We start from the raw sequence: 10,934 nt of genomic DNA, 5'->3' as shown, positions 1-10,934 counted from the left end.
TGCTCTTCTGTCTACAGCCATCATCACCTCCACCTCGACCAGCCCAGGAGTGACGTCCGCAGCCCGGTACATCATCATCCACCATACCACTGACTGTTTTTCTGCTGCTGCTGATCGACACCCGGTCATCTACCTCATTACTCCTCCTGTATATATGTCACTACCTTCACTGTAAATAAACCTCACTGCTTGCACCGAAGCCAGCCACCTGGGTCCGCTTTTTATCTGCTCGCTCACTCTGTGTTCGAGCGCACCCTAACAGTGGCTGCAATTTCATCTAAATGTCACAGCTTTTCTCGGCTAAGGGGGATATCTATGAATACAAGGAGAAAAAGAAAATCCCAAATCTCTTGCTCTGCTCGTACTGTCATGATGTTCAGCCTGGTCAACCACGCTGAAGTGTTCACTGTTGTCTTTGCTCACAAACAGCACATTTGTTGACTGTGTGGCGATTCAGGGACACAGCAACCTGGGAATCGCTTCCAGAATTCACCACCTGAACCAGAGATAACACCATCCTCAGATCTTAAGCATTCATAATGATGATAACAAAGAGCTTGATGCCCATGAGTAATCACTTTATTTGGCCAAGTATGTTACACGCAAGGAATTTGTTTCCGGTACAGAACCGAGGAAGCCATCTGCGGTGCCAACTCACACCTGATGGCTCTATCCACATACACACACTCAGTCTAGATGCATTCGACTGATCCATATGCACAATGTATATTTACAGGTATTGCACTGAGGGTTATTAACCAGTCATATTGTCATGGGTTAAGTGTTAATCAGTGTGATGGCCCGGGGGAAGAAACTGTCCCGGGTGCGAGGGGTCTCCGCCCTCCTTTTAACCTGTGAATGACTGGTTTACATTACATCAACGCTTCAAATGCTCCTTTATGTCATCATTTAATATCACTTACCTCCACTGCACTAAACCTTTTTTTTCCTAAATAGAAATCTCAGAATTCAGTGAATTGACATGTAGTTACTTTAGAAATCAGACCTCTTGTTTCTCGGTTATATTTAATTCACCACAGCATCGTACAAATAGGCGTATTGATTTTTGCTCCACTCGTTCATCATGACTGAGCTGTGGGCACTGACAGTTGGGGAGACAGACAGTCTACCACTGAGTCCTGAACTCTGCTGCATACATGCTTTTGACCACACTGAGCACACACGCACCAAGATTTCCCATCAGCAGTCCTATCCTGTTACCCATCCATGAATATTAAGGTGATATAGCAATGAATCTGTGTTTGTGCACGCTCTAAACAATAGCAGAAAAGATGAGAGTCAACTCAGAATCGTATGTGGTTGCATTACATTGTGTTCTATTGAGACTGCTGCCAATGTGGGTGGGTGGGGTATCTCCGACTCTTCCACAAAGAAATGAGTTATGATGATGTCTCAGATCGATTCTGCAACGACATCACATTGTAGCTGCGCTTTAAACACCTCTGTGTGATGTAATGTGATACACATTTCAGCCAGTTACCCTTGTACTGTCAGAAATGACGCGTAATGCGGCCGAAAAGTGTTAGGTGAACTCAATTAAATGGCCAGACGAGGAAGTGTAAAACAAAACCGTCTCTTTATTAAGAGAACTAACGTTGAACAAAAGAAAACCATACAAGACACGGTGAAAACACAAAACTCACATGTCCTTAACAGTCCGAGGTCAGAGCCAGCAAACACATCCAACAGAGGTGATCCAAAATACGTAGTCCAGAGGGAAGTCCGATATCATACACTGTGGCAGTCCGAGACAAGAGGGCAAAGCAGAAACGAATATACCAAGGTAACAGTCCGGGTCAGAAACACAAAATACCAAAACTGAGGAAAATGCTGGAAAGTCAGAGCTGGGGTCTAGAACAATCTGGCAGCGTCCTGGTGGGAGGACGCTGCCTAAATAAAGGTGCAAACAATAACGAAGCAGGTGAAACTAATGTGAGTGATGAAGAACGTAAAAAGACCGAAACTAAGATGAAACAAAAACAGGAAGTAACGTCAAAATAAAAGCCGGACAGGAAGCAGCGGAACCGAATCATGACGTGGAGAAAAACTGTAAAATGGTCCCACAACCACTGCCATTCTGAAACCTTGTCGTAGTAAACTAAAAAGGTAAATTCCTCCTGCAACTCACAATAGAATATGTACTGTATCCATCCATCCATTATTTATACTACTTATTCCCGAATAGGGTCACAGTGGGGCTGGAGCCTATCCCAGCAGATGTTGGGCGAGAGGCGGAATGCACCCTGGACAGGTCGAATATTTACTGTATATGGTGTTAAACTTGGGATACATTTTTGAGTCTGTTCTGTTTCAGGCTCTGCAAGGTCTTTTGGTTGCATCAATAAGTTTTAACTGACTGCAGATGCATGTGAAACTCAAACTGAGCTTTTGCTAGCTGCCAGTTCATCTTTTCAAAGTCTAATCAATCATTCTGACACTGAAAAGCTGCTTCAGTCTTAACATAAAGCCGCTGGTGGGATGACAGGGTTTTGATGAAGGCTGTCATATTGTAGCATAAATGGGGGCCCTAATTAATTACATGGTAATTACAGTACAGTGAATAAAAATAAATTTTTCACAAGTTTAGACAATTCAGAGAAGCCATTATTTTAATTATCCATGCCTTATTTTCTTCCCTATCAAATTGTCTTCTCCCCATCCTGTCAATTAACTAACATGGTTCTAAAAGGATGATTATTATTAATGAATTTGAAATGAAAGCTTTTCTAGTGTCCATACTTTATGTTCTCTGACAAGCTGTTGATGTGGTGGTAGAGGTTTAATTCTCACCTGCAGTCAGGCGCAGGGCACCAGCGTGTATCTGGATCAGCGGCCAGAAAACGTCTCAGCTGGTACTCCTCAAACCGCTCCAGCAACGCCCGGTCATCCAGGATGGCACAAACATCTAGTGGCGCCAGTGTCTCAGGGCACTGTGGGCACGCAATGCCCACCCGACTCTCTGATATCTCAATGCGCAAGTACTGGCGGAGGCAGTCGGAGCACGCCCGATGAGAACAGGAGGTGAGTCGTGGGAAGCGGCAACGCGGTTGACTGAGCAGGCACAGTGGGCACTCCTCCAGGTGCTCGTCCAATAACTGCTCCTGACTGGAGGAGGACAGGGACAGGACACCAGTGGAGCCGCTGCTGATCCCACCCACGCATTTGGCTGTGGCAGCAGCATCCTCACCAGCCTCGGCCGCGGCCTGCAGACCTCCTCCTTCTCCTTTTTCTGCCCCCGAAATTCTTGATTCTCCAGCCTCTTCTGCTGTCGGGTCCAGGTCCTGTGAACAATTACAGAGCTGCTGATTCACCAAGTCATTAAAATGTCCTCTTTCTCAGGATCGGTAGTGGAAGACGTACTCAGATTGTTTACTTAAAAGTAAAAGTACCAATACTACAGTGTAAAAAAAAAATACTGCGTAACAAGTAAAAGGTGTGCATTCAAAATGTTACGAAGCTAAAGTACAAAAGTATTAGCACAAAATATTTAAAATACCAACAGTAAAAGTACTAAATATACAAAATGGGGCAGTTTACATATATATAGTTCATATTATTCAATTATATTACTGTGTACACCACATTTAATACTGAAGCTGGTAAAGGTAGAGCTAATTTTAACTACCTTGTATGCTTACAATTTGAATTACTGCTGGGTAGCCCGTGAATTTTACACCAAGGATCAATAAATCTATACTATAATTTAATAACCTCATTCTGAAAAGTAACTGAAAAGTAAGTACGGTACACAGTTACTTTCCACCTCTGCTCAGGATGGCAATAAAAATATTCTACTACTTCTCACAAAAATGTTTTATTTTGAACAATAAGAAATAAATAAAGGCAAATGGAACATCCTCATATGTCTAGTGAAAATCAGCACAGGCAAGTGTGTAGCTGGAAACTTACTACATTATCTTTGGTCCACTTGGCATCTTGGCAACTTAATTTCAAGAAATGACCAATTAATTAAATAAACACTCTAATGGGTTTGAGTGTCTATTGTAAAACAGAGGGCAAAGACAGGCAGAAAGTAATAGATTAGTTAATAGGTTAATGATGTGTGGTCATTTTAAAGCACCAAACTAAACATCTAAAATGTACAAAATGTAGCTAACATTTATATGATCATAATAATAAGTAGTACAGTAGAATGTGGCTGGTTTATCAGAGAAGTTAAAAAGGATCTTTCACAACCACAATATCCCAGTCAACTTTAAGCCAGGGAACACCCTGCGGCAGAGACTGGTCCACCCGAAGGACAAAACACCCAGACATAAACAGAGTGATGTGGTGTATGCAACTAAGTGTAGTCAGGAGTGTAACGACTTGTACATTGGTGAAACTAAGCAGCCGCTTCACAAACGCATGGCCCAACACAGGAGGGCCAACTCCAGTGGACCAGAGTCAGCAGTCCACCTCCACCTGAAGGACAAAGGACATTCTTTTGAGGACAGTGAAGTCCAGATCCTCTCCAGAGAACATCGCTGGTTCAAGAGAGGAGTCAAGGAAGCTATTTTTGTATGACTCGGTCATTAGGGGACATTGTTGGCCATCAAAGGACTGAAACACCAACAATGGGAATAAATATCTCCAGCTCAACACCAGTCAGGCAGAACTGATTAAGCCTCTTGGATGAGAGATGAAATGGCTTCAACCTCAAAAACCTAGTCCAGTTGATTTTTCCAAGTTTTCTTAGCTTACTACGACCTGGATGACTGAGAATCTGCACAGGCAGTATACACTTTTATTGAATAAAAGGTTTCCATACATTATACAGTGTCTTTGTCACAATTGTTCAGAAAAAATGTTATTATTGTCCCTTAACAAGATTTGCTTTAGTTCTGTATTTAAAGTGCTGTATCATAGGCCATCATTAGATTGATTGATTGCTTTATCAATGATTTGATGACTATATATACAGATTTACTTATTAATCAGAACACAATTAGAAAATATAGGAAATAGACACAGTAATACAAAACACAAATGTCCAAAAAAAATATCGGGTATCAAAGTCTAGATGTGGTATCAAGCTCTTCTAAAGAAACATGAAGATTCCAGAGAGATCAAGGACAAAAACAGGAGTGGACCAAGAAAATTCAAATGTTACATTTTTTCCTCACTTTCCTTCATTCCCAGACAACAGTAACGGTATGGGGAGATAGAGCCTCACCTGCTCTGGACGCTCGCTCGGCGTAAGGGTGATGGCGACCTCCTCTTTTGGCCATACTTCCACAGGCCTCGGCTCCGATTTAGGCTTTCTGCTGAAGAAATTTAGGAAGCTCAGGGGCCCAGTCTGCAGCTTGGGCCTCTTCATGGTGTAGGAAAAGAACAAGACCAGTAGCTGAGCAGGATGAGAATGTGGGAGTGTTGAGTTTGTGTATGGGCGGGTGAGCAAAGCGAGCTCTCACAGCTTAGGGTCGCGGACCAGGGATGCCTCTCTGCTGTGTGGGGGCGGGAAGAGCAGGAGAGATTGAGAGAGAGATGACAGGGAGGAGGTAATCCCTGTGCGAGGGGAACATCACTAATTTAGAGCCTTGGCAAGGTCTGGTCATGTGGTTTACTTTAACTATTCGGTCTTCTTCCTCACCCACCTCTCCTGCAGTTCCCCTGGTCTGAGCTAGTCTTGAACCAGCCAGATGCCCTTCATCATTTTAGACCTCTTCTTCTCTCGCATCAGCCCAATAACCTGGAAACAAAAATTCAAATCATGGCTAAAGTGATGGCATGTGCTCTCTGAAGGCATGTTGTCATTTTGTCATACAATATACTGCTTAACCAAAGATCCTGAATGCATTTACGTACAATAAAATTGATCTAAACTGGTGTTTCCCAACCCAGGGATCCACAAGGTAAATGCAAAGGGTTATAAGAATCTGCATGCACCCATAGACAAAGATATAAACATTATATATGGTATGAGGTTTCCCCATAGGCTGCAACAGGACTTTTACACAAAAACACAGAAGGCCCAGTCTGTGCTATGATGTTTCATTTGTCATAACATCGTCATCACCAGGCACCTTTGATATTTAACTACTCCAGAAGTGGTCCACATACATATAATATGTACTCAACTGTGCATTCACTCTCCTAGGGTTTGTCATACAGCCTCAGACATAAGCAATAAGGTCACAGCCATGAGACACAAAGAGCAGATGGATGAGAGCGTGGTGAGCAGTTTGACAGAAAGCATCGGGGGTGTGGGGGTTGTAAGGCAGGGGAGAGGCATTGATAGACAGCACAGACAACTCATTCTGGCTCCATTAGGCAGCAGCGAGCTTTCACAATCAGGCCTAGAGAGCAACGAGTGCATGGGGTGATTCATGCAACCTCAGACCAATTAAAATACTTGCCTCCGTATCTGCACTGTGTCAAATCAAACCACAAACTACAGCATGAATTACAATGATATATTATCATCTATTTTATTATCTAAAACAGTTTCACAGTCTCCAATTCTGCAATTACAAAAGAAGTTGTGGTTATGGTGTTTTTAAAGTAACGTAGACATGGATGCACAAAGAATCTGGATTTATGTAACAGTGCCTAACCTTCCTTCTTGCATAAAGCCTAAGAGTTACAGTTATATTTATATTCTAGTCTTGTACATAGATTGAAATCGAATTGCAGGATCTCTTCTCACAGCAACACAAAATTATATATGGCACTTTAAGAACAAAGGAAAGACATTCTTGCCCTTTGAGATGTTGGCACCATAAACTGATCATTAGTGTTTTTAGATGCATGATTTTTCGCCCACTGTAGCTCTGCTCAAAATAATGAGCAGAATGGCTGTATTCTGCTAAAATACAATGTGCTCAATACATCATAAAACAACAATATGGATACAAAAAGGACATTGCATACAAGTGTTTGGGTGTACTGTTGATGTATATTTAGGTGTCTGTCAGCCTCCCTTGACATTTGCACAAGACAAAATTAAAGGTCCTTGTAGAAAAAAATCTTGTCTGAAATCTCATAAAAATGTATAAGTCAAATATCTAAATGCAGCTTTTCTGTATTTTGTGTAGTTCCTAAAAACTGTGCTACACTTTTAATCTCAGTTGTGCATCTGCTTGAATTTCCCCCAATTTCCATATACCACAGGGACCTCTGGGATCCAAAACACCGACCTCTGTGATAAACACATCACTGAACTGCTGATTATTTATAAAAAAATTTCCATATATGAAGACTTCAGAAACAAATACATAACCCACAAAAAAAAGATTTTCCTGCAGTGAACATGTTGTCTTCACAGTGTATTTTTGCCTGCACACTCACATGCGTATATACACTTACAGGCACACTGACACAGAGAGAACTGAGTGTTTTTAAATGATAGTGCCACGAGCTTCAGCCAGGGTTTACTGCTCCACAGTAAAAGACAGATAGCTAGGTAATTAGACAACGCAATTCACTGGCTAATGACTTAGATAAAACGTCACAGTGATGGAATAAGTCACAAATGATATATACCATTATACTTTACAGGAGGAGTCTCCGTTTTTTTTATAAGTAATTTCGACATTAAAACTGTTGTTTTGCACGAACCTCACTTCTCATACACAGCAGGGCAAAAACAGAGACAAACAGGCAGTAACTGTTCATGTGAAATCAGATCGTACTGAACGTTGTACTGTATCAACAGCATAAGATATTTATGTACAAAGTTTTACTAGAACCACAGTCTATGTTTACCAGAGAATCACCCCAGATAGTTGATTTGACCCAGGTAGAATTCTTTATCTGTTCACCATGTAAATCATTCATAGTAGATCATGTTCTTTCTGCTCACAATCTGTGCTGAACATCCTTACATCGATGCATCATCACCATGTTAAATCAGATCATTGGCCCATCAGAAACTGCAGAAGCAAAGCCCACAGACATCCGCGCACACACAAACACATAATATTGTTATGCACCTGCACATTTGAATGATGTGGATTCAGAGCTAGAAATGGCAGAAAAAGCTTTTGGATAATGACATGGTGTTTGTCTTCCATGACCAGTGGTTGTAATACAAATACAATGAACGTCAGTCACAAGCAAATCTTACAACGTCTGCCCGTGGAATATCAAGTGCAACAACACTGAGAAATGGTGTAATTCACACTCACAAGTCCAAAAACACCTCAGTGTCAAGTCTCTGCTCAGCGATTTCAAATCCAAAAATGATGTACCAAAAATATAAACAAACAAATAAAATCCAGGCTAAAAGCTGAACTAATGATAAAATATACTTTTATATCTAAGGCATCATTATAATTATTTAAAAGTATAATAAAGCAAATATTAAGACCTTTCTCTAAATACAACCAATGGGGAGTGAAGGGTCTGTGCTCTTTAGTGTCCTCAAAGGAACTGATCACCCGAGTGATGGACACAGGTGCTGCTCTGAAGCAAACAGTACATCTTCACTTTGCAGCTTAATGGTTATCTTTTCTTGTTCTATTCTCTTGAATGTATCTGTGTGTGCACGTGTACTACACAGTGTGCTCCTGAGGCCAAAGGTACAACTGAAAATTTGACCTCCTTTCTCTACACTAAGATGCTGAAGCTCCATTGCTAGAGAACCAATGGCCACAGAGAATGAACTACAGTCTTAACATTCAAATTCTCAATGCGTCTTGAGGAATTACAGAGAATTAAAACAAAAATCTTTCTCAGAACTTTCTTTCTGTGACAGAGAACAAAAAATAAATAAAAAATACCCTTCATTCATGTGGAAATTCTAACCTGAATATCAGGTGCAATTACTTTGAATAACTGTGATAATTATTCATCGAGCTATGTGTCACATTTGTACAGACGTGTATGAGCAAAACTGTAACGTGAATTATAACCTGCAGCTACACTCAGTCCTTCTGAGAGTTAAGTAGCCACACAGGGTAATAATCAGTCACGTTGAATCAGGAGAAAAATAACCCACTTTAGTTGAGAAAGACAAATCCTCTACTACAGAGTAACTCTCTGCGGTTTTCCTGAAGGGGTTTTAATTTATAACAGACTAGTGTATTATAAAACATATTTACTGAGCTTGTCTTCTCCTGACTTGCCCATTGAATTTATAACATAATTATAATTTATAGCTGTTTTATGGATTAGTCATCTTTATTAAGTTTGTCATTCATGATGTAAATAAGGTACTATAAATCATGTACTGTACATCTGAACTTTTTGAGAGCAGTCAGGAGGAATGTGTCTACACAAGGTGGACATTGACCACTTCAAGACGACTTGAACAATGTGGCCTATAAACACGTGACCTGCTCATGCACGTTGCTGCTGCCTTTATAGCAAGTAAAAGATTCTATACCAAGAAATCACACCCTTCCAGATGTAAACTATCATTAATTTATCTACAGGTGAAGACACTTAACACAAATAGAGAGGCACTAAACAACTAGTAGGGAGTGGGAGTGATGTGTGTGTGAGACATTTGACCTGTGCAGATGGTTGGTTTGTGCCAGGAGAACATGAGACTAAATGTGACTTGAAGTGCAAATGAGCTGTTGAAATCTGGACAAGAAGTAAAATGATCCTGGAGGAACTTCTGATAATAGCCTTTCTGACATCACAAACAACTGCATGTACATTATAACTTATGGTATGGCACTCCTCCTCTTGATGAGGATGCAATGTCAGTGATAGATGGGATCGATCGTTGTACAACCAGCGTCTGCCCCAAAGTGGCTTTAAAATGCCAGACAGGAAAGAAACAGGTCCTGTCTTTTGTCTGGATTTTGACCTTTGAGTGAACTGACTTATCACAGCCTCCTCAGCTTGGAACATTGTTTTCAAGGATGACACTTGTTAACAAGCTGTTGCTATGCAATTATTGGGAAAAGAAAAGAAAAAAGACATTACAGCCTGTTTAGTTTGATGTTGACGTCTATCTCAGTGGAGGGAAAACTGATGATAGCACCTTATTAAATATCTGTTCACTGGACACAAGCCCACATCAGCAATGCGGGTTGCAGAGAGTGACCTCAGCCTGCCCACACTCAGCTCTGTACTCTGAGACATCCCTGACCAAAATATTCTGTACCATGTGGTGTTCCACACTGAGTTTTAGTGGCTTCTGGCAGCAAACAGGTGATTTTATGATATTAAATGACCCCAATATAAGGGATTATGTTTGATATGATAGCCCATTATATTATTGTAATCTATATTAACAAGGAATTTTATAACAGTGCTACATATCTTTTTAGTCTATTATAATTCACTGATCCATATGTTTTAACTTTACAGCTTAAATGAAAAAGTGCCAATCCACCAATTATTCCAATGAGGAATATGGTAGGCCAATAGGCTATATATTGTGGATGCAAGTGTACAGTAGGTTAAATGCGTTATGAAAGCAGACAAATTAAAGGCGTCCCCGTCGCACCAATAAATCAATGTAAATATACGCATTGATCACACATCAATTTTTATCGTTTCAAGAAATGTCTGTTCGGGGCATCAGTGCTATTGCAGGGAGTGGCATGTCCAATAGGCTACGTATTCGCATTTACCTCCACCTTCCTGTATCCCTTATGTACACGGGTAAAAACATTAAAAAATCCATCTACATGCATTTCAGGGTTTGTCCAGGCAGCAGATAAAACACCACAATAATTTCTATTACGTCAACGGTATCTTACCTCTTTGCACGGTGTCTTCCCCTTGCGGCGTAGAATTAACAACTGGCTCCTCCCCTCGAGGACCAAACAGTAGCACAGAAATCTCCCCCGTCTCCTCCTCCTCCTCTTGGCTCCTCTTACTGCTGCACACAAAGCGTATCTGGCCGAGCAAAAGCTGCAGAGAGGGTGGGTACGATGGTGGAGTCTGGTCCGGAGCGAGTCAAGGAGAGGAGATACGCGGAGAGGGGAGTCCTCCCCCCCCCACCCCCACCC

At 41.2% G+C, this 10,934-nt stretch overlaps 1 protein-coding gene across 4 annotated transcripts in view; it reads right to left on the bottom strand.

Annotated features, from left to right (window-relative positions):
* Window positions 1-10,923, bottom strand: part of LOC109969999 (E3 ubiquitin-protein ligase RNF19B) — a 22,328-nt gene extending 11,405 nt beyond the window's left edge. Inside the window, exons 1-4 of one of the 4 annotated variants that reach the window (XM_020617278.1) lie at window positions 10,683-10,923; window positions 5,619-5,713; window positions 5,198-5,529; window positions 2,812-3,302 (exon numbers count right to left, since the gene is read on the bottom strand). In XM_020617278.1, coding sequence (XP_020472934.1) covers window positions 2,812-3,302; window positions 5,198-5,341 — 635 coding nt within the window. In that variant the 5' untranslated portion in view covers window positions 5,342-5,529; window positions 5,619-5,713; window positions 10,683-10,923. Of the gene's footprint in view, window positions 1-2,811; window positions 3,303-5,197; window positions 5,714-10,682 lie in introns of all 4 variants that reach the window. The other 3 variants (XM_020617279.1, XM_020617280.1, XM_020617281.1) reach the window with 3 other exon arrangements.
* Window positions 10,924-10,934: the final 11 nt, after the last annotated feature.

The sequence above is a fragment of the Monopterus albus genome, unplaced genomic scaffold (assembly GCF_001952655.1).
Source record: "Monopterus albus unplaced genomic scaffold, M_albus_1.0 scaffold188.1, whole genome shotgun sequence".
Classification (NCBI taxonomy): domain Eukaryota; kingdom Metazoa; phylum Chordata; class Actinopteri; order Synbranchiformes; family Synbranchidae; genus Monopterus; species Monopterus albus.
Note: the sequence above shows the minus strand (reverse complement) of the source record. Positions and strands in the feature narration are given on the sequence as shown.